The sequence below is a fragment of the Mobula birostris genome, chromosome 14, assembly GCF_030028105.1.
Source record: "Mobula birostris isolate sMobBir1 chromosome 14, sMobBir1.hap1, whole genome shotgun sequence".
NCBI lineage: Eukaryota > Metazoa > Chordata > Chondrichthyes > Myliobatiformes > Myliobatidae > Mobula > Mobula birostris.
Genome location: NC_092383.1, coordinates 48,412,283 through 48,437,380, shown reverse-complemented (window position 1 = coordinate 48,437,380; position 25,098 = coordinate 48,412,283). Strand labels below are relative to the sequence as shown.

The 25,098-nt window shown below is 43.5% G+C and overlaps 1 protein-coding gene across 4 annotated transcripts in view; it reads right to left on the bottom strand.

Annotated features, from left to right (window-relative positions):
• The window catches only part of LOC140209884 (synaptonemal complex protein 3-like), a 189,158-nt gene that overhangs the window by 138,922 nt on the left and 25,138 nt on the right, over positions 1-25,098 (bottom strand). For 2 of the 4 annotated variants that reach the window (XM_072278513.1, XM_072278514.1), the window contains exon 3: positions 11,421-11,517. In XM_072278513.1, the coding sequence (XP_072134614.1) occupies positions 11,421-11,517 (97 nt within the window). The remainder of the gene's footprint in view (positions 1-11,420; positions 11,518-25,098) is intronic. The other 2 variants (XM_072278515.1, XM_072278516.1) reach the window with 1 other exon arrangement.

Below are 25,098 nucleotides of genomic sequence, written 5' to 3'. Positions count from 1 at the left end.
GATGTTTCTCCTGACTGAGACATCTTGGACCAGGAAGTGCAATGAGAGAGTATAGGTAGGATGCTCAAAATCAAAATCAGAATCAAGTCATGAAATTTGTTGTTTTGTGGCAGCAGTACAATGCAATGTCATCACACTTACATGGAGTGCCATCGCAGGAAAGCAGCATTCAACATCAAGGACACCCACATTCCAGGCCATGCTCCCTTTTGGATGCTGCCATCAGGAAGGTGGTATAGGAGCCTCAGAATCCACAGCACCAGGCTCAAGGACAGTTATTACCTCATAACCATCAGGCATTTGAACCAGTGGGGATAATTAATCTCAACTTTAAATGAAATACAGAACAACTTAGAACACTACCATTACTACTATGGTACTATAAAACTGTGTATTAGTTCCTAATACTTATCAACAGAGGAATTAGTCATAGAGTAAGAAAACACTACAGCACCGAAACAGCCTCTTTGCCTCATCTAGTCTGTGCCGAACCATTAATTTGCCTAGTACCATTGACCTGCACCTGAACCATAGGCCTCCATACCCCTCTTATCCAGGTATCTATACAAATTCTTCTTAAATGTTAAAATCAACCCCACATCCACCACTTGCACTGACAGCTTGTTCCACACTACCACCAACCTGAGTGAAGAATTCACCCTCATCTCTCATTTAAACATTTCACTTTTCATCCTCAACCTCTAGCTGTCGTCTCACTCAACTTCAAAAGAAGAAGCCTGCTTGCATTTATCCTGTCTATACCCCACATAATTTTGTATACCTCTATCATATCTCCTCTCAATCTTCTATGTTCTAGAGAATAATGTCCCAACCTATTCAACATAACTCAGGTCCTTAAGTCCCAGCAACATTCTTTTAAATTTTCCCTGCACTCTTTCAACCTTATTTACATCTTTCCTGTAGATAGGTGACCAAAGCTGCACACAATACTCCAAATTAGACCTCATCAACATCTGATACAATTTCAACATAACATCCCAACTCCTGTACTCACTACATTCATTTTTTAAGGTCAGTGCCAAAAGCTTTCTTTACGACCCTATCTACCTGTGAAACTATATTCAAAAAATTATGAATCTGTTTTTCTAAATTCTTCTATACTACCTGTGACGAAAGACCAAGTTATCAGAAGATTGATGCTAATGAGAGAGATAAGTGAGACAATGGAGCAGCATTCGGAAATGTTAATGAGAGACGAGAGAGATTAACGAAAAGAGACACAATTCCCAGTATTGTCAGACCGGTTGCTTTGAACCTGAACTGCTTGAAGTTTGATGGACAGGCAATACCCCAGCAGGGGGATAAAAGGAACAGGCTCGCTAAGGCAAGACAGACACCATGAGATCACGAGATAACGAGACCCTGGAAGTGCGGTGTGCCCCCTCCCCCTGACAAGTTGGTGAGAGTTTTGGAGGTCTGGTCGCGGGACCGACCATAGACACACAGGGTGAAAAGGTACGATCGGCAGGAACCTGGTGTGTGTGTCCGTCCTTGCCTGGGTGCCAGGTTCACCGCAGAAGAATGAACGTATCCAGAACGGAGGGGTCACAGTCGGTAACGTCAGAAGACATTAAAAAAGGGCTCGCCCGAAAGCTAACTGCAGAGTAACATCAAGGTCTGTCTGAATTCGACTTACATATCATCATTCGCTCTCTCTCTCTCTCTCTCTCTCTCCAACGGCACGACAGCGATTGCTGCTAACTGTACTCAGCTGAACTGAACTCTGCGTCACTTGAGACTGATCATTTTACCCCTAGACTGCGATAGAGCTTGATTGATTCCTATTATCCTAGTTCTGTGTACATGTGTGTTTTATCATTGCTAACCTGCTGCATTTATATCCTTACGATTAGAGTACTGTGTTACTTATTTCTTTAATAAAACTTTCTTAGTTCCAGTAATCCAGATTCCAAATAAGTGGTCCATTTCTGCTGGTTTGGCAACCCAGTTACGGGGTACATAACATACCATACTCCTCAGCTGTGTAAGATGTGTACGATGATTGTGGAATTCATCTGCATTGCGTTCTTTTGACTAAAAATGAACAAAATCAGCACAGACACCTAGGGTGGATAATGGGCTGTCTTCATAAAATGCATCCTCCAAATCTTCATTTTCATTATAACATTCAAGATGATTGTTGATACCTTCAATTCATCATAGTTCTTAACTTGTTGAAGTTGTGAAATCATTTCATTTCCCATCCCAGCTGTTTCTGGCATTTGCAAGCCTGAATGCTTGAAACTGCAGTGAGTTAAACAGTTCTAAATTGTCTTATTGCTTATTTCTTACCAACTATCGCTGCTTTTTGAATAGAAAAACATGCAACTGACTCTATTTAAAAACCTTTGCTCGAAACACAGTGCTGTCTAATAGCCATGCAAGTGCATGTGACTGAAGCTAAACAGAAAATGTTTAGCAACGTTTTCCTGCCCCAATTAAGCAGCATAGTGTCCCAATAAATAATGCAAATCACAGTTATTTTCTCAATTAGGTTTTCTTCTTTAGGGGTTGTTCCAAACAAGCAGCTGCTTGATTAATTGATGACCCAATTAAGTGGAATCCACTGAATATTTAAGGTGGAGTTAATTAAATATATGGAATATCAAGGAATTAAAGATTGTAGGGAACTGGCACAAAAGAGCATCACAGATCAGCCATAATGATACTTTCAGTCAGGAAAAGCTTGAGATGCTTGGAGGCCTACTGCTGCCCTATTTCCGTGAGTTCCTGTGAGCATTTATTGGATCATAAGATACAGTATGCTGATGGTTCTGAAAAATGGCACTAAACGAGCCATGATCTTGACAAATAGCAGATTCATAATTCCTGGTCCTACTCCTTTCCTTAGTTGAAGCTATAGAGAGCAGTCTGACTTTTTAGTATTAATATGATCCTCAAAACCACGCATAATCCTAGAAAGGAACAGAAAGCTAATTCTTAAAAATTAGAAACCTATCTCTGAACTGCTTCAATGAACCAGCCTGGGTGAAGAACCTGCTCAAAAGCAGGTTAAGAATTTAATTTAAAGGAATTTAAAGGAACAAAGGTGATGAACTGAGAGCTTGGATACATACATGGAATTATGATGTAGTGGCCATTACAGAGACTTGGCTGGCACCAGGGCAGGAATGGATTCTCAATATTCCTGGATTTCAGTGCTTTAAAAGGCATAGAGAGGCGGGGAAAGGGGAGGAGGGGTGGCATTACTGGTCAGGGATACTACTACAGCTACAGAAAGGGTGGGTAATGTAGCAGGATCCTCTTTTGAGTCAGTATGGGTGGAAGTCAGGAACAGGAAGGGAGCAGTTACTCTATTAGGGGTATTCTATAGGAAACCTAGTAGCAGCAGAGATACAGAGGAGCAGATTGGAAGGCCGATTTTGGAAAGGTGCAAAAATAACAGGGTTGTTATCTTGGGTGACTTTAACTTCCCTAATAATAATTGGCACCTGATTAGTTCCAAGGGTTTAGATGGGGCAGAGCTTAAGTGTGTCCAGGACAGATTCCTGTCACAGTATCTGGCCAGGCTAACTGGGGGAATGCCATACTAGATCTAGTACTAGGTAATGAATCCGGTCAGGTCACAGATCTCTCAGTGGGTGAGCATCTGGGGGACAGTAACCACCGCTCCCTGGCCTTTAGCATTATCATGGAAAAGGATAGAATCAGAGAGGACAGGAAAATTTTTAATTGGGGAAGGGCAAATTATGAGGCTATGAGGCTAGAACTTGCAGGTGTGAATTGGGATGATGTTTCTGCAGGGAGATGTACTATGGACATGTGGTCGATGTTTAGAGATCTCTTGCAGGATGTTAGGGATAGATTTGTCCCGGTGAGGAAGATAAAGAATGGTAGGGTGAAGGAACCATGGGTGACAAGTGAGGTGGAAAATCTAGTCAGGTGGAAGAAGGCAGCATACATGAGGTTTAGGAAGCAAGGATCAGATGGGTCTATTAAGGAATATAGGGAAGCAAGAAAGGAGCTTAAGAAGGGGCTGAGAAGAGCAAGAAGGGGGCATGAGAAGGCCTTGGTGAGTAGGGTAAAGGAAAACCCCAAGGCATTCTTCAATATGAGTGAGGTTGATGTTCTGGAGCATATTGATATTAAGGGAGAGGAGGTGTTGGAGTTGTTAAAATACATTAGAACGGATAAGTCCCCGGGGCCTGATGGAATATTTCTCAGACTGCTCCATGAGTCGTGGGAAGAGATTGCTGAGCCTCTGGCTAGGATCTTTATGTCCTCGTTGTCCACGGGAATGGTACTGGAGGGAGGCGAATGTTGTCCCCTTGTTCAAAAAAGGTAGTAGAGATAGTCCGGGTAATTATAGACCAGAGAGCCTTACGTCTGTGGTGGGAAAGCAGTTGGAAAAGATTCTTAGAGGTAGGATCTCTGGGCATTTAGAGAATAATGGTCAGATCAGGGACAGTCAGCATGGCTTTGTGAAGGGCAGATCGTGTCTAACAAGCCTGATAGAGTTCTTTGAGGAGGTGACTAGGCATATAGATGAGGGTAGTGCAGTGGATGTGATCGAGATGGATTTTAGTAAGGCATTTGACAAGGTTCCACACAGTAGGCTTATTCAGAAAGTCAGAAGGCATGGGATCCAGGGAAGTTTGGCCAGGTGGATTCAGAATTGGCTTGCCTGCAGAAGGCAGAGGGTCGTGGTGGAGGGAGTACATTCAGATTGGAGGATTGTGACTAGTGGTGTCCCACAAGGATCTGTTCTGGGACCTCTACTTTTCGTGATTTTTATTAACAACCTGGATGTGGGGGTAGAAGGGTAGGTTGGCAAGTTTGCAGATGGCACAAAGGTTGGTGGTGTTGTAGATTGTGTAGAGGATTGTCAAAGGTTGCAGAGAGACATTGATAGGATGCAGAAGTGGGCTGAGAAGTGGCAGATGGAGTTGAACCCGGAGAAGTGTGAGGTGGTACACTTTGGAAGGACAAACTCCAAGGCAGAATACCAAGTAAATGGCAGGATACTTGGAAGTGTGGAGGAGCAGAGGGATCTGGGGGTACATGTCCACAAATCCCTGAAAGTTGCCTCACAGGTAGATAGGGTAGTTAAGAAAACTTATGGGGTGTTAGCTTTTGTAAGTCAAGGGATAGAGTTTAAGAGTCACGATGTAATGATGCAGCTCTATAAAACTCTGGTTAAGCCACACTTGGAGTACTGTGCCCCGTTCTGGTCGCCTCACTATAGGAAGGTTGTGAAAGCATTGGAAAGGGTACAGAGGAGATTCACCAGGATGCGGCCTGGTTTAGACAGTATGCATCATGATCAGAGATTAAGGGAGCTAGGGCTTTACTCTTTGGAGAGGAGGAGGATGAGAGGAGACATGATAGAGGTGTACAAGATAATAAGAGGAGTAGATAGAGTGGATAGCCAGCGCCTCTTCCCCAGGGCACCACTGCTCAATACAAGAGGACATGGCTTTATGGTAAGGGGTGGGAAATTCAAGGAGGATGTTAGAGGAAGGTTTTTTACTCAGAGAGTGGTTGGTGCGTGGAATGCACTGCCTGAGTCAGTGGTGGAGGCAGATACACTCATGAAGTTTAAGAGATTACTAGACAGGTATATGGAGGAATTTAAGGTGGGGGGTTATATGGGAGGCAGGGTTTGAGGGTCGGCACAACTTTGTGGGCCAAAAGGCCTGTAATGTGCTGTACTATTCTATGTTCTAAAGGCTGGGGCAACATTCTGCAGACCTTGGCAACCATTTACACTAGGGTAGCATAAGTGTTAAGGCAACACTATTACAGTTTGGAGATTTAGATTTTGGAGCTCAGTTGTAAGGAGTCTGTACATCCTGTCTGTGGAACACATGGGTTTCCTCCAGGTCTCCAGTTTCCTCCCACAGTCCAAAGACGTACTGGTTAGTAGGTTAATTGGTGATTAAAAATTGTCCTGTGTCTAATGCTAAATAGGTGGGTGCTGAGCTGGAAAGGCCCATTCTGTGGTGTGTGTGTGTGTGTGTGTGTGTGTATGTATATATATACACATACACACACACACACACACACACACATATATATATACACACACACACACACACATATATATATATATATATACACACACACACACACACACATAGATGAATGAATGAATAAATAAATAAGACTTCTCTTTGGGTGCCACAGAAGAGTAGTGGTTAGCGCAATGCTATTGCAGCTCGAGGGAGTTGGAGTTCGGAGTTCAATCCCAGCATCCTCTGTAAGGAGTCGCTGTACGAACTCCCCATGGAATGCATGGGTTTTCTCTGGGTGCTCCAGTTTCCTCCCACAGTCCAAAGTCATACCAGTTAGTAGTTTAATTGGTCATTGTAAATTAGGTTATGGTTAAATCGGGTTGTCAGGGGTTGCAGGATGGTGCAGCTCAAAGGGTTGGAAGGGCTGATTCCACACTGTATCTCTAACTAACTAAATAAATACAGTTGAGATTGAGTGGCTAAGGGGGCAGAATTCCACAATTTTGTGCAGCATGGTCAGAACGGTCAGGCAACTCAGAATCAGAATCAGGTTGAATATCACCGGCATATGTTGTTGAATGTGTTAACTTCTCATTTCTGTTCTTGTTTACTGTCTCTCCAACTACAGCAAGGGAAACCTCATTATTCCTGCCACTGAGAAAGTCAAATGTCCTGTTTCAGTGACTACCAACCAATCTCTCATTGACCATAATGAAACCAGGCTCCTGGACAATCTAGAACCCAGCCCTCCCCTACAGCCCCTACGATTCAGTTTACAGAGGATGCCATCTCAGCTACAATCAGCTCTAAATCATTAAGTGTACATATTTCAGGATGTTATTCATTGATTATAACTCAGTCTTCAACACGATAATACATCATATGCTCAACTCGAAACTCCTGGATCTTGGCCTTAGGGACACCATCTGTCACTGACTTCCGGACTTCTGATAAGCACACCAGTCAATTTGTATTGGTCACCTACCCTGACCTTCAATATTGGTGAAGCTCCCCAGGGTGCTCAGTCCCTTGGTCTATGTATACCTATGACTGTGTAGCCTAATAGTGTGCCAATTCAATCTTCATTCAATGAACCCCACTATCTGGGTCATGCCATCTTCTTGGAGCTACTATTGAGCAGGAGGTCTAGAATCTTGAAATCTCACAACATCACGTTTAAGAACAGCTATTTCTACAGATGTCCTATGAAGAGCATTCTAGCAAGTTGCATCACTGTCTGACATGGAGGAGCCATTGCACAGGGTTGGAAAAAGCTGCAGGAAGTTGTAAACTCAGCCAGCTCCATCATAGGCACTAGCTTCCCCAGCATCAAAGACATCTTCAAAAGGCGGTGCAGCAAGAAGGCAGCATGTACTATTAAGAACCCTCACCACCCAGGACATGCCCTCTTCTCATTGCTACCATCAAGGAAGAGGTACAGGAGCCAGAAGACACACACTCAACATTTCAGGAACAGCTGCTTCATCAAATTTCTGAATGGACAATGAACCCAAAAGCACAATCTCACTATTTTTTCCTCTCTTTTTGCACTAATTTTAATTTTTTTCATATATATATTAATTTATTCTAATTTATAAGTTTTTATAGTTTTGTTTATGATTTTGCATTGCAATATACTGCTGCTGCAAAACAACAAGTTTCACGAAATATGCCCAAGATATTAAACCTCATTGTGATTCTGAGCTACTTTCCTTCAATCATTTGATGCTTGAACCAACCAGAAAAACCCTAAACTCTACAGTCTAGCATCACTATGACCATTTTGGTCACTTGGCACAAGACTTTTTTTTCTCCTAATTGTACTCCATTAAAAGTTGTGTGTAACTTATTTATGTTTTTTCTTAGGAATTCACTTTATATGATGCTGTGTGCCTGTGATACTGCTGCAATTAAGCTTTGCATTCCACCTGTGCCTATGTGTTCTTAGTGCAAATGGCAATAAACTCAATTTTGAAGTTCAGTGGTGACACCATTGTTGCAGACTGGATCAACAATAACGGTGCACAAGAAGGAGATTGCGAACCATGTGAAATCATGTCAGCACAGCAACCCAACCATGAATGTCAGCAAGATGAAAGTGTTGGTCGTTAAAGGAAGCACGGGGATGAGGGTGAGGGAGGATGTGAATGAACCCTATCCTCATCAAAGGAGGTGCTATAGAGATGGAGTATAACTTCAAAATCCAAGGCAAACATGTGTTGGATCCAGCAGTTCAATACTTAGATTAGACTGCTTAATTGATATTATCTTTGCAGTTTAACAATTAGCTATCTGCTTTTGATTTAAGTATTTATGTGCATATAACAGAAGAAGAGTTGGGGAGCATTACCATGGAAGGCTTGGAAAACAGACAGTTCGACATAGTCAATGAAGAGGCAATACTTTGTACTCAATACTTTATTTAAGACCACTGTGCCAAAAGCTTTCTTTATGACCCTATCTATCTGTGCCACCATTTTCAAAGAATTATGCACCCATATCTCTAGATTCCTTTGTTCTACCGCACTCCTCAGTGCCTTACTGCTCACTGTGTAAGGCCTACCCTGGTCGGTCCTCTCAAAGTGCAACACCTCACACTTGTATGCATTAAATTCCATTTGCCATTTTTGCCCCCATTTTTCCAGCTGGTTCACATAGACAAGATCCACTGCCTTGCCTTCATCAACTTTCCTGGCATCTTCCTTGAAAAACTCTTTAAGAATGGTTAGACATACACAAAACAAAGGTCACTGTCCCTAATCAGCCTGTCTATCCAAATACTCATATATCCAGTCCCTTAGACTACCTTCCAATAACTTTCCCACTACAGATGTCAGGCTCACCGGCCTATAATTTCCTGGTTGATTCTTAGAGACTTTCTTAAATAGCAGAACATTAGCTATCCTCCAATGCTTTGGTATCTCACCTGTCACTAAGGATGATTTAAATAACTCTGATAGGGCCCCTGCAATGTCTACACTACCCTCCCAGAGGATCCAAGGGAACAGCTTGTCAGGCCCTGGGGATTTGTCCACCCTAATTTACCTCAAGACAGCAAACACCTCCTCCTCTGTAATCTGTATAGGGTCCATGACCTTGTTGGTGCTTTGCCTCACTTCTATAGCTCTATGTCCATCTCCTGGGTAAATGCAGATGGAATGGTGGAACAGACTCAATAAGCCGAATGGACTAATTATGCTCCGATGTCTTATGGTCTTAACCTACCAACCGGTACATCTTTGGAATGTGGGAGGAATCTAAAGTACCCAGAGGAAACCCACACGGTCACGGGGAGAACATACAAACTCCTTATAGGCAGCCACAGGAAATAAACTTGGGTCACCTGTACGATAAAGTATTGTGCTAACCACTACGCTACTGTGCCACCTCAAGAACCTCATTTGGGGTTTCCTCCTCACCTCCATTCTAAAAGAATGTCCCTCTATTCTGAGACTGTGTCTTCTGGTCCTAGACTTTCGCACCATAGCAAATATCCTCTCCGCATCCACTCTATCAAGGTCTTTCAACATTCAATAGGTTTTAATGAGATCCCCCTCATTCTTCTGAATTCTAGTGAGTAGGTCCAGAGCCATGAAACACCTCTGATATGACAAGCTATTCAACCCTAGAATCATTTCCATCGACCTCCTTTGAACCCTCTCCAATGTCAGCACATCCCTTCTTGGATAAGGGGCCCTAAACAGCTCAGAATACTCCAAGTGAAGCATCACCAGTGCTTTATAAAGCCTCAACATTACATCCTTGCTTTTATTTTGTAGTCCTCTTGAAATGAATACTAACGTCGTTATTTGCCTTCCTCATCAACCCCCTATCACCACAGCTTGCCTCTGAAACAGAGAAGAGGAGGAATTTCTTTAGCCAGAGGGTGGTGACTCTGTGGAAGTCATTGCCATAGACAGCTGTGGAGGCCAAGTCTTTATGTATATTTAAGGCAGAAGTTGATAGGTTCTTGATTAGTAAGGGTGTCCAAAGAGCGAGATGGCAGTTGAATGGGGCTGAGAGGGATAACAAATCAGCCATGATGTATTGGCGGAGTGGCCTAATTCTGCACCCATGTCTTATGTTCTTATTTCTCCATGTATAGAAGCTCAGTATGTGTTCAGCTTGCTCACACAGAAGTTGCCAGACTGGTGAAAACTCTGCAGCTGAGAAAAGAGATTGGGGGACACCAGGTTCCAACACATACAACAGGAAATGCTAAGAGAGATCTTAAGATTCAGTCAGCCTGTAACAACATGGAGCAGCCATGGAGAATCCCCAGTACTGTCCTTACTCAATGAGCCATTTTCGATGAACTCCTGGGTCCTGCAACTCAGTGTTGAGCAGTACATCTCACACCAGCCCTCACAGGCAACCTCTGCACATGGACTCCTTGGCTCACTTCACATACAGTCATATGGCAACAAGATCCTTCTCTACCACCCCTCCTGTTCATCCATTGGCTATTGTGGCTCCCCTCCCCCTCAACGCTTCTCTTCTCACCTGCCTATCACCTCTCTCTGGTTTCCCTCCTATTTCTCTTTCTTCCATGGTCCATTCTCCTCTATCAAATTCTTTCTTCTTCAATCCCTTACCTCTTCCACCCCCCCCCCACTGATCTTGCCCCTCACCTGGTCTCACCTATCACATGCCAGCTTGTACTCCTTCCCCTCTCCTCCCACCTTCTAATTCTGGCTTCTTCCTGGTCCTTTCCAGTCTGATAAAGGGTCTCCAAGTGAAACATTGACTATTCCTTTCCAATGATGCTGACTGACCTGCTGAGTTCCTCCTGCATTTTTTGTGTGTTGCTCTTGATTTTTCAGCATCTGCATCTCTTGTGGAACGATCACTAACTTTTTCATCTCTATGGGATCCCTATGTCAGTTTCTTAGGAGAGCAGAGCGCAATAGCGGTGAAGGCCCTGGTTTGTGCCAGTTTTCCAGCACGGCACTTTGCACAGTACTGTAGTAATGTTATGTATTGCACTGTATTGCTGCCACAAAAAAATTAATGACATATGTGAGTAAACATGATTCTGAAATGGGTCTTAAAAGAATGGGAAGGAGGCAGGGAGAGGGGATTCATGGTTGTGAAAAGGAGAAAGGAGAAGAGAGGGAGCAAGAAGTACCAGAGAAACATTCTGTAATGATCAATAAATCAATTGTTTGGAATCAAATGATGTTGCCTGGTGTCCCAGAGCTGAGCGTGTCTGCATTCCTACTCCACCCCTGGCATTCCTTCTGTCACCTGTCCCACATCCCTCCCGCAGCGCCACACCCTCACGATTCCCAACAGTATTTGGTCCCACTAGATTTACAAACTCAGTCTCTGCTCCACATTGACAAATACAGTACTATGCACGTGTATATTCTATCATCATTTATAAAATCTACAGTACAAAAGCTTAATAAAATTACTGCTCACACATCATACCCAACGCTAATTTCGTCCATTTCCTCTTCCTGTTCAGTGCCTGTGCTGGACATTGTCCGTTTCCTCGCAAGTGGCAATGAAGCATCCTCTACGAATACAAAAATGCTCCATATCAGAATCAGATTTAATACCACTGATATATGAAGGTGCTCAAAAAGCTGGAAGACCTAAGGCCTAAATAACCCGGACCAGCTGAACTGCACCCTAGGGTTCTGAAAGAGGTAGTAATAGAGATTGTGGAGACATTAGTAATGGTCTTTCAAAAATCATTGGACTCTGGCGTGATGGCAATGGACTGGAAAACTGCAAATGTCGCTCCACATTTGCAAATCTGCACATCTCCACATTTCAAAGAAGGAAGGCAGCAAAAAGGAAAGTATTGACCAGTTAGCCTGATCTCATTGGCTGGGAAAATGTTAGAGTCTATCATTAAGGATGAGGTTATGGAGTACTTGGTGACACAGGACAAGATAGGATAAGGTCAGCATGGTTCCCTTACGGGAAAGTCTTGCCTGACAAACCTGTTGGAATTCTTTGAGGAGATTATATTTAGGATATATAAAGGGGATGCAGTGGATTTCGTATATTTGGACTTTCAGAAGGGCTTTGACGAGGTGCTACACATAAAGCTGCTACCAAGTTAAGAGCCCATGGTATTATAGGAAAGTTACTGACATGGTTACAGAATTGGCTGATTGGTAGGAGGCAGCGAGTGGGAACAAAAGAACCCTTCTCTGGTTGGCTGCCAGTGACTAGTAGTGATCTGCAGGGGTCAGAGTTGGCACCGTTTATTTTTATGCTGTATATCAATGATTTAGATGATGGAATAGATGGCTTTGTTGCCAAGTTTGAAGATGATATGAAGATTGGTGGAGGGGCAGGTAGTGTTGAGGAAACAGGTAGGCTGCAGGAGGACTTAGACAGATGAGGAGAATGGGCAAGATAGGGGCAAATGAAATACAATGTGGGAAATGCATGGTCATGTACTTTGGTACAGGTCCACAATCCCTTATCCGAAATCCTTGGGGCAGTTGCATTTCGGAATTCAGAATTTTTCGGATTTCAGCCCCTCCCCCCCCCCCCAATACCAAAAAGCATGTATACTAGTCCCTTATTTAACCTGTTTCAGTGCGGTGGACTTTAGGACCCGGCGGCGCACCAAACCTAGGCACATGCTCCCATATACTTTAAATCATCTCTAGGTCACTTATAATACCCAATACAATGTAAATGCTATGTAAATAGTTGTTATGTTGCATTGTTTAGGGAATAATGACAAGAAAATTTTTTTATTTCCAACAAAAACATTCAATAAAACATAAAAATATACAACTTCAAACGAACCGAATCAAACACATGGTAAATGACTTATTGGAACAAATGTAGAACATCACTGTCACTACAAAACTTCAGTAACTTGTCTTTCTGTTTATTTAAATTGTATACAGTGGTAGTTCCGACACTATTTTCTTCAGTGAGACACCACACAGACACACCACGATCAAGCTTCTGCAATAACTCCACTTTCTGCATTATTGATAATGGTAGATGCTTCCTTCTCTTTTTCTCATTGTTACCCATAGGGGTATCTGCAGCTCTTTTTGACATTTTCACAGTGAAATTAAACACAAAGTCAACAGTGCACATAAAATAGCAGCAAAGAGCAAATGCAGGTGTAACCAGTACAAGCGCTGAGCCACAACTAACGTCTGGCGGCCTCTGCTAGTGCTGCCACGTCACACTTGAGTGACGTCAGCTGTTGGCAAGAAAAAACTTTGGTTTTCAGAGCTTTTTGGATTTCAGAATTTCAGATAAAGGAATGTGCACCTGTAGTAGAAATAAATGTGCAGACTATTTTCTAAACACGGAGAAAATCCAAAAACCTTATGCAGAACAACCTAAAGGTTAACTTGCAGGTAGAGTTGGTGGCAAAGAAGTCAAATGCAATGTTAGCATTCATTTCAAGAGGTCCAGAATACAAGAGCAAGTATGTGATGCTGAGGCTTTATAAGGCACTGGTGAGTCCTCACGTGGTGTATTGTTACGTACCCCGTAACTGGGTTGCCAAACCAGCAGAAATGGACCACTTAGTTGGAGTCTGGATTACTGGAACTAAGGAAGTTTTATTAAAGAAATAAGTAACACAGTACTCTAAACGTAAGGATATAAATGCAATGGGTTAGCAATGATAAAACACACATGTACACAGAACTAGGATAATAGGATCAATCAAGCTCTATCGCAGTCTAGGGGTAAAATGATCAATCTCAAGTGACACAGAGTTCAGTTCAGTTTGCAGTAATCGCTGTTGTGCCGTTGGGGAGAGAGAGAGAGAGAGAGAGAGAGAGAGAGCGAATGCTGATATTCAAATCGGATTCAACGGACCTCTGATATTCCTCGCAGTTAGCTTTCAGGCGAGCCCTTTGTAATGTCTTCTGAGGTCACCGACTGTGACCCCTCCGTTCCGGATACAATCGTTCTTCTGAGGTGAACCGGCACCCAGGCAAGGGTGGACACACACACCAGGTTCTCGCCGATCGTACTTTCTCACCCTGTGCGTCTATGGTTGGTCCCACAACCAGACCTCCAAAACTCCCACCAACTTGTGGGGGCACACCGCTTTTCCAGGGTCTCGTTATCTCGTGTCGTTGTGGTGTCTGTTGCCTTAGCGAACCTGTTCCTTTTATCCCCCTGCTGGGGTATCGCCTGTCCATCAAACTTCAAACAGTTCAGGTTCAAAGCAACTGGTCTAAACAATACTCGGAACTGTGTCTCTTTTCATTAATCTCTCTCGTCTCTCTCTTATTAGCATTTTGGAATGTTTCCCCCATTTGTCTCTCTCTTATCAGCATCAATCTTCTGATAACTTGGTCACAGTATTATGTATAGTTTTGGGCTCCTCATCTAAAAAAAAGATGTGCTAGCATTGGAGAGTATTCAGAAAAGGTTCACAAGGATGACTCCAGGAATGAAACGGTTATCATATAAGGAATGTTTGATAGCTCTGGATCTGTACTCGCTGGAATTTAGAAGGATGAAAGGATATCTCATTGAAAGCTTTCGAATGTTGAAAGGCCTAGACAGAGTAGACATGGAAAGGATGCTTCCCATGGTGGGAGAGTCTAGGACAAGAGGGCACAGCCTCAGGATAAAGGGGCATCTACTCAAAACAGAGATGCAGTAAAATTTCTTTAGCCAAAGGGTGGTGAATTTGTGGAATTTATTCCCATTGGTAGCTGTGGAGGCCAGGTCATTGAGTGTATTTAAGGAAGAGCTTGATAGGTTCTTGATTGGACACGGCATCAAAGGTTATGGGGAGAAAGCCGGGGAGCGGGGCTGAAAAGGGGAAAAAACGATCAGCCATGATTGAATGGCAGAGAAGACTTGACGCATCAAATAGCCTGATTCTGCTATGTCTTATATGGTGTGAAACTTGTTGCTTTGCAGCAGCAGTACAGTATAGCACAGCAGAGAGGTAGTGTTCATGGGTTGGTCCATTGTCCATTTAGAAATCTAATGGCAGAGGGAAATAAGCTGTTACTGAAACACTGAGTGTATGTCTTCAGACTTTTGTATCTCCTGGTAGCATTGGTAGCAATGAGAAGAGGGCATGTCCTGGGTGATGGGGGTCCATAATGCTGGATGTCACCTTTTGAAAGTGTTGCCTCCCAGGTGTCAGGATATCTTGGATTGGGTCCACAGCATTCTAAAGGGGAAGGCTCATGGAACAAATTGGGACCAATGACATAGGTAGAAAAAGGAAAGTGGTCACAGAAGTCAAGGTAGTTTCTGGGAAGAAAAAAGCACGATGGAGAAACACCTCCGTAAGACTAGAAGAGTATAAAACATAGGATCAGAATTAGACCATTCAGCCCATCAAGATTGCTCCAACATTCCATCATAGCTGATCACAGATCCCACTCAACCCCATATACCTGCCTTCTTGCCATATCTTTTGATGCTATGACTGAGCAGGAAATGATCAATTTCCACCTTAAATATATGCATGGAATTGGCCTCCACCGCAGTCTGTGGCAGACCAGTCTATAGATTTACTGCTCTCTAGCTAAAAACTTCCTCCTTACCTCTGTTTTAAAAGATTGCCCCTCAGTTTTGAGGCTGTGCCCTCTAGTTCTGGATACTCCCACCATATGAAACATCCTCTGTACATCCACCCTGTTTAGTCCTTTCAACATTCAGTAGGTTTCAATGAGATCCCCACGCACTCTTCTAAACTCCAGTGAGTACAGGCCCAAAGCTGCCAAACGCTCCTCATATGTTAACCTCTTCATTCCCAGAATCCTCATGAACCTCCTCTGGACCCCCTCCAATGACAACACATCCTTTCTGAGATATGGCGCCCAAAACTATTGACAATATTCTAAGTATGGCCTGACTAGCTTCTTATAAAGACTCAGCATTATCTCCTTGCTTTTATATTCTATTCCCCTTGAAATAAATGTCAACATTGTATTTGCCTTCTTTACCACAGACTCAACCTGTAAATTAACCTTCTGGGAGTCTTGCACGAGAACTCCTAAGTCCCTTTGCACCTCTGATGTTTAAACAATCTCATTTAGATAATTGTCCACATATTGCTCCTTTTACCAAAATGCATTATCATACATTTCCCAACACTGTATTCCATCTGCCACTTTTTTGTCCATTCTTCCAATTTGTCTAAGTCCTGCTACAATTGCATTGCTTCCTCAGCTCTACCCACCGCTCCACCTATCTTCATATCATCCACAAACTTTGCCACAAAACCATAAATTCCATTATCTAAATCATTAACAAACAATGTGAAAAGCAGCAGCCCCAATACTGACCCCCGAGAAACACCACTAGTCACTGGCAGCCAACCCTTTTATTCTCACTCATTCCCTGTCAGCCATTCCGCTATCCATGCCAGTATCTTTCCTGTAGAGCCATAGGATTTTATCTTGTTAAGCAGACTCATGCATGGCACCTTATCAAATGCCTTCTAAAAATCCAACTAAATGACATCCACTGCCCTCTCTTTTGTCCATCCTGCTTGTTACTTCCTCAAAGAACTCTTAACAGATTTGGATGGCAAGATTTCCCATTACAGAAACCATTCTGACTTTGACATTTTATCATTAGTCTCCAAGTACCTCGAAACCTCATCCTTAATAATAGACTCCAACACTTTCCCAACCACTGAGGTTAGACTAACTGGCCTGTATTTCCTTTCTTTTGCCTTCCTCCCTTCTTGAAGAGTGGTGTGACATTTGCAATCTTCCAGTCCTTTGGCAGCATGCCAGAATCAAGTGATTCTTGGAAGATGATGACCAATGCATCTGTTATCTCTTCAGCAACCTCCATCAGGACTCTGGGATCTTGGTGACTTATCCACCCTAAGACCTTTCAGTTTGCCTAACACTTTTTCCTTTGTAATAGCAATGGCACTCACTGCTGCTCCCTGACACTCACGAACCTCTGGGACACGGCTAGTGACTTCTACAATGAAGACTGATGCAAAATACCTATCAAGTTCATCTGCCATTTCTTTGTTCCCCATTACTACCTCACCAGCATCATTTTCCAATAGTCCAATATCAATGCTCACTTCTCTTTTACCGTTTATATAACTGAAAATACTTTTGGTATCCTGCTTTATATTGCTGGCTGGTCTACCTTCATATTTCATCTTTTCCCTTCTTATAGATTTTTAGTTGCCTTTTGTTGGATTTTAAAAGCTTCCCAATCAACCATCTTCCCATTTACTTTTGCTACTTTATATGCCCTTGCCTTGGCTTTTATGCAGTCCTTAACTTCCCTTGGCAGCCATGGTTGCCTACCCCTGCCATTTGAAAACTTCATCCTCTGTGGGACACGTTTATCCTGCGCCTTGTGAACTATTTCCAGAAACTTCAGCCACCTCTGCTCTGCCATCATCCCTACCAGTATCCTCCTCCAATCCATCTGAGCAACTCCTTTCTCATGCCTCTGTTATTCCTTTTATTTCACTGCGATACTGATACATATGACTTACGCTTCTCCCTCTCAAATTGCAGTATGAATTCAGTCATACTATGATCACTGCCTCCTAAGGGTTCCTTTACATTAAGCTCCCTAATAAGATCTGGGTTATTACACCACACCCAAACTAAGATAAGTTTTCCCCGAGTAGTCTCAAACACAAACTGCTCTGAAAAGCCATCTAATAGGCATTCAACAAATTCCTTATAATGCGATCTGACACCAACCTGATTTTCACAATCCCCTTGCATACTGAGGTCTCCCATTACAATTGTGTCATTACCATTATTACATGCTTTTTCCAATCCGACATCTTGACTACTATTTGGAGGCCTATATACGAATAACACAGGTCTGGGCCCGAAACGTCGACTGAACCTCTTCCTATAGATGCTGCCTGGCCTGCTGTGTTCTACCAGCACTTTGTGTGTGTTGCTTGAATTTCCAGCATCTGCAGATTTTCTTGTTTGCCTATGTATGATTCCCTTTTTTTTTAAAACCTTGCAGTTTCTTAACTCCACCCACAAAGTTTCAACATTCTCTGACCCTATGTCACCTCATTCTAAAGATATAATTCCATCTCTTACCAACAAATCCATTGCCACCTATGCCTTCTGGCCTGTCCTCGCTGGTTAAACTCCAAATCAGGGAGTGTCGAAAAGCTGAATGCAGGTGGCAGAAAATAGAGCTCCAGATCCATTACAACATTTATACTCTCATCACATCTATAATTCAGATTTGAGATGTGTACGGCAATCCTTCTTCACTGATATTATAAACAAAAACAGCAATAGTGCACTTGCCTTATTTACTACAGCTGATAGGCACACACATCCTCCAATATGTGGCTTCTATCTACCAAGTCATGTAAAGACCCTGCATTCTTTTTTACTAACAAAATTCAGAAGATTGAACATGTGTCAATGTCTCTGAATCAGTTCAGAAGTCAGTGTCATCCTTTCTCTCACTTAGGGCTAATTTAGTTAAGATGACACAATTCAAACCTATTGTGACAAGAATACACATAGATTAAGATGTAGCTGTCCTGTGCTGGCACCAGTGGGATCAGCAGTTGGTCTGCCACCTGTCTTCAGGAGAGAGAGAGATAAGGAAAACAATGGAGCAGCATTTGGAGATGTTAATGAAGGGGAAGGAGAGCTGTCAAGATCGGCTCACCCTTTGAACCCTGAACTGTTTGAAGTGATGGACAGGCGATACCCCAGCAGGGGGATAAAAAGGGACAGGTTCGCTAAGGCAGGACACACACGACACCCGAGGTAACGAGACCCTGGAAGCGGTGCGTCTCTCACAAGTCGGTGGGAAGTTTTGGAAGGCCGGTTGCGGGACCAGGCCATAGACGCACAGGGTGGAAAGGCACGATCGGCGGGAACCTGGTGTGTGTCCACCCTTGCCTGGGTGCCGGGTTCACTGCAGGGAAACGATCGTATCTGGAAATGGAGGGGGTCAGGGTCGGTGACCTCAGATGACATCACAAAGGACTCGCCCGACAGCTGACTGCGAAGGTCTGTGTGGAAGCTGTGTTGAATATTCATTCGTTTCGCTCTCTCTCTCCTTCCCCCCCACTGTCCATTGCCACAGCACGATTACTGCGAACTGAACTGAACTAAATTGAACTGAACTTTGCGTCACTTTGAAACTGGTCATTTACCCCTAGACAACGATAGAGCTTGACTGATCCTGTTATCTTAATGCTGTGTACATGTGTGTTTATCATTGCTGAACTGTTGCATTTATTATCCTTTTGATTAGAGTACCGTGTTGTTTGTTCCTTTAATAAAACTTTCTTAGTTCTAGTAATCCAGACTCCAACTGAGTGATCCATTTCTGCTGGTTTGGCAACCCAGTTACGGGGTACGTAACATAAGTGGGGTTCTTGTCCGCGATTTTGAACGCTAAATTTGGGATGGAGTAAATTGATTGGGTCAAAATTCCCGAAAGAAAGAAAAGACAAACATCAGAAATGGAGGCTGAAGAAATTATAAAGGCACCGACCTGGGAGGCATTAGAGGATGCCAGGAAATCGGAACTGGTAGCTGTGGCCAAACGGTTGAATCTTGCTAAGGGGAAGTCGACAATGAGGAGAGAGGAGATACACAGAGCTATCGTAGAGCACTATGTATCTAAAGGTGTGTTTCCTCAAGGCGAGCTGGAGGTGGTGTCTATTGAAAAACCTGCCGGAGACGCGGTACAGGTGCAGCTTGAAAAACTGAGACTCGAGCACGAGTTCCAGGTACGGCAGTTGGAGCGAGAAGAGAAAGAGAGGGACAGACAGTTGGAGCGAGAAGAGAAGGAGAGAGAGTTAGAAAGGCGAGAGAGAGTGAGTTAGAAAGGCAAGAGAAAGAGTTAGAAAGGCAGGAGAGAGAGAGAGAGGGAGAGAGAGAGAGAGACAGTGGGAGCGAGAGGAGAAACAGAGGGAAAGGGAATTCGAGCTGGAGAAGTTAAGGATAAGGGCAGAGCAGGGGCCTGTGCCAAACCAAGGTGGAGGGTTCCGGGCGACCCAGGAGGTTAGGCTGGTTCCTCCATTTGACGATACCGACGTGGATCGGTACTTTCTCCATTTTGAAAAAGTTGCTACAAGTCAGGACAGGCTGAGGGATAAGTGGGCTGTCTTGCTTCAGAGTGTACTGAAAGGGAAAGCCCAACAAGCTTACTCAGCTTTGTCCACAGAAGATGTCCAGAGGTATGAGGTGGTGAAAGAGGCCATCCTCAGGATTTATGAGTTGGTCCCGGAGGCATACCGGCAGAGGTTCCAGAATGCGAGGAAGCAGTGTGACTGCACGTATTTAGAGTTTGCCCGTGAGATGCAGACATATTGTGAGCGTTGGTGCGCCTCGAAGGGGGGTAGAGGGGGATTATGACAGACTGCTACAGCTGATACGGATTGAGCAGTTTAAAGATTGTGTCCCTGAGGGTATGAGACCCTACTTAGATGAGAAAGAGGCAGCCACGTTAGCCGCAACTTCTAAGTTCGCGGATGAGTATGCATTGACGCATAAAATGAAGTTTGCCCTGAGTAAAGGCTACCAGAAGGGTAGTCAGGACGGCGGGGAGAGTCTGCCAGAAAAGTCAGAAAGTAAGCCGGGGATTAGTGAGAAGGATAAGGTAGACCGGGAGCAGTCTGGTAGGAAGTCTCCTGGGGTCGTCTGTTATAATTGTGGGAAAGTCAGACACTTTGCGTCCAGGTGCTTTGCCCCAAAGAAGGAGACGGGAAAAGGAAAAGCCGCGATTTTGACTGGCTGTATCGAGATGGTAAACGAACCGCTAGGGAAGGACAGGTCTGCCAAAGTTCAGGAAGGACGTGAGAGGTTTATCTCGGCCGGATTGGTGTCGGTGAAGGAGGGTATGGGAGTCCCAATCAATGTATGCAAAATTAAAATCCCCTACCACCACAACTTTACGTTTCCTGCAGTTGCCTGCTATCTCTCTGCAGATTTGCTCTTCCAAGTCTCGTTGACTATTGGGTGGTCTGTAATACAATCCCACTAATGTGGCCATACCTTTCCTGTTTCTCAGCTCCACCCACAAGGACTCAGTAGACAAGCCCTCTAATCTGTCCTGCCTGAGCACTGCTGTAATATTTTCCCTAACAAGCAATGCCACTCCCCCACCTTTCATTCGTCTGCCTCGATCACATCTGAAACATTGGAACCCTGGAATATTAAGCTGCCAGTCCTGCCCCTCCTGTAGCCAAGTTCACTAATTGCTACAACATCATAATTCCACGTGTAAATCCACGCCCTCAACTCATCCACCTTCCCCGCAATACTCCTAGCATTGAAATATATACACCTCAGAAGATTTTTACCACCACTCACAACCTTTCTATCAGTGGATTTGCTTAAACTTTCAACATCATTTATTTTCACCCCAGCCACACTGTCAGCTCTGGCACTCTAGTTCCCATCCCCCTGCAAATCTACTTTAAAGCCTCCCCAATAGCACTAACAAACCTCCCTGAAAGGATATTGGTCCCCCTGTGGTTCAAGTGTCTCTTGTACAGGTCCCACCTGCCCCAGAAGAGGTCCCAATTATCCTGAAATCTGAAACCCTGCCCCCTACACCAGTTCCTCAGCCACTTGTTCCTCCTCCAGAGCATCCTATTCCTACCCTCACTGGCACCTAGCACAGGTAGCAATCCTGAGATTACCACCCTTGAGGTCCTGCTTTTCAACTTCCTACCAAGCTCTCTATACTCACTGTCCAGGACCTCTTCACTCTTCCTTGCTATGTCATTGGTACCGATGTGCACCACGACATCTGGCTGGTCACCCTCCCACTTCAGAATGTCATGCAATCGATCAGAGACATCCTTGACTCTGGCACCTGGGAGGCAACAAACCATCCTGGATTCTCTGTCACGACCACAGAACCTTCTATCTGCACCTCTAACTATCGAGTCCCCTATCACTACCGCTCTCCTCTTCCCCCCCCCCCTCCCTTCTGCACTGCAGAGCCAGACTCAGTGCCAGAGATCCGGCTACTGCAGCTAGTCCCAGGTAAGTCATCCCCCCCCAACAGTATCCAATACAGTATACAGATGCTGTTATCTTCTCCATTTTGTAGATGTCCATCGTAATTTCGATCCATACCTTTAAAGTTGGGCTCTCCTGTGATAACCATTTCCTGGTAAGGTCTTTTTACCAGCCACCAGCAGTACATTCATTAAATATTTATCTCTTTTCAACCATTCTTGAGGTATATACCCAAAATATATGGTCTTACTCGCTAAGGGTATTTCACATTTAAAGATGTCTTGTAGGGCATTATGTATCCCACTCCAATAGTCTTTGATAACAGAGCATTCCCAGAAAATATGATAATGGTTTGCATTTTGATTTCCACAATTTCTCCTGCAAACAGGGGGGTTACTATCATAACGGGATTTCTGAGAGGGTGTAATAAAATATCTTAGTTTTTCTACCCGAACTCCCTCCAGTTCTGTGAACTGGTACACTTCCATTGATACATAGTCATACTTTATTGATGCCAGGGGAAGCTGGTTTTCATTACAGTTGCACCATAAATAAATAGTAATAAAACCATAAATAATTAAATAGTAATATGTAAATTATGACAGGAAATAAGTCCAGGACCAGCCTATTGGCTCAGGATGTCTGAGTTGTAAAGTTTGATGGCCACAGGCAGGAATGACTTCCTATGATGCATCTCAGTGGAATGAGTCCTCCATATTTTTGTCCAGTCTTCCTCAGATATTATTATCCCTCCTTCCTTCTCCCATTTTGTTATAATGTACGAAGTCCAATGTGTTTTAAGATTTGACAAACCCTTATACACACTTGAAATTATTCTACTACTGTTGTCTGAATTATATGCTCCAACTTAAATTTTAACTGCCACATTAAGACAACTACACAGTTAGCCTACTACCATCTTAAAAATATAGCGAGAGTTAAAGGGCTTATGTCTCAGCAAGATCTAGTAGGCTTGACTACTGTAATGGCAGGTTCACAGGTCTCTGTAAAATATCCCTCAGACAACTGCAGTTCATTCAGAACGCTGCTGCTAGAATCCTCATTAAGTCCAAGAAAGTAGAACATGTTACTCCAGTTCTCAGATCACCACACTGGCTTCCTGTCCAGAGGATTGACATTAAAATATTACTACTGATTTATAAAGCACTGAATGGTCTAGGGCCAAAACACATCTCCGATCTCCTGCTGCATTATATACCTCTCAGGTCATCTGGGGCAGATCTGTGTACCGTCCCCAGGGTCAAAATTAAACATGGTGAAGCAGCTTTTAGTTACTACGCTCCACATATCTGGAATAACCTTCCAGTGGATCTGAAGTCTGCTTAAAACTTTTCTTTTCGCTGCAGTGGGATAAGTTAAAGTGTAACAGGGGGCCAAAATCAGAAAGGGTGATAAATATAGAACTAAAGGTATTATATTTGAATTCACACAATATATGGAATAAGGGAGATGATCTTGCAGCACAGTTAGAGATTGATATTGTGGGCATTGCTGAATCGTGGCTGAAAGATCATAGTTGGGAAATTAAGATTTAAGGATACACATTGTATCGAAAGGATAGGCAGATATGCAGAGGGGTGGGGTGGCTCTGTTGGTAAAAAATGAAATCAAATTTTTAAGAAAGAGGTGACATAGGATCGGAAGATGTAGAATCCTTGTCAGTAGAGTTAAAAACTGCAAAGGTGAAGAAAACACGTTGGAAGTTAAATACAGGCCTCTGAACAGTAGCCAGAATGTGGGCTACACATTACAATGTAAGATAGAAAATGCGGGTAAAAAGGGCAACGTTGTGATAGTAATGGGGGATTTCAACTTGCAGGTAGATTGGTAAAATCAGGTTGGTGCTGGATCCCAAGAGACAATGTGTAGAATGCCTACAAGATGGCTTTTTAGAGAAACTTTTGGAAATCGGAAATTGTGGACTGGGTGTTAGGTAATGACCTAGATTTGATTAGGGAGTTTGAGATAAAGGAATCCTTCGGAGGCAGTGATCTTAATATGATAGAATTCACCCTGCAGCTTGAGAAGGAGAAGCTAAAATCAGATGTATTACAGTAATGATCTTTCAAGAATAACTTGATTCTGGAATACTAAGTAAATCAAGGCAATTGGACTTGCTGTGTTGTCTAGAAGATGTCTTGACACTCATCCGAGAAGCTTCTTCAGTTCTGATCCATGGTAGGCAGATTTCTGGTTTATAAAATCTGTGAGTTGTTTAAAGGTACAGCAATCACATGAGGGTTGTAAAGGGATAATAAAAGGAGCACTAGCCTTATCTTTGCATGAATGCAGGTGTGAACTGCTGTGGGACCGCAGGGGTAGAGATGTTAGGACTCAGTTGTAAGTAGCTGATAGGTGGCTTCGTACGCCACCCCCTCTATTCAGAAATGGATTTTCTAGTTAGACAAAGATGGCTTCTTTAACAACTCTTTCAAACCACCTGTCCAAAATGTGCACATTGTTATCATCAAAGGAGTATCCCTTGTCATTTAGGTATAGATATACAGCCAAATCTTGACCTGAGGTGCTAGCCTTCCTATGTTGGGCCATTCGTTCGTGAAGTGGTTGTTTTGTCTCATCGATATACAGGTCTGTGCAGTTCTCATTGTATTGGATTGCTATACAATATTACTCTGTTTATCTTTGGGTGTAGAGATCCTTGGGGTGGATGAGCTTCTGTCTGAGGGTGTCTGTAGGTTTGAAAAACACAGGGATTTGGTGCTTGTTGAAAATCCTTCTGAGTTTGTCTGAAACTCCAGCTACATATGGGATGACTATGTTTTTCCCTCTGCTTTGCTCCTTACCTCTGTCTGTTGGGCTAACGTCCCTGCTGGTTTTCGTTGCTGTCTTGATGAACGCCCAGTTAGGGTAGCCGCACCACAGCAGTTCACACCTCCATTCATGGAAAGGGAAGACTAATGACTATCTCATTATCTCTTCATAACCCTCATGCGATTGCTATACCTTCAATCAACTCACCCAGTTTATAAGCCGGAAAACTACCCACCATGGATCAGAACTGAAAAAGTCTCTTGGATGAGAGGCAAAACATCTTCTAGACCAGTGGTCCCCAACCACCGGGCCGCAAAGCATGTGCTACCGGGCCATGAGGAAACAATATGATTTGGTGATATGAAACAATACGAGTCAGC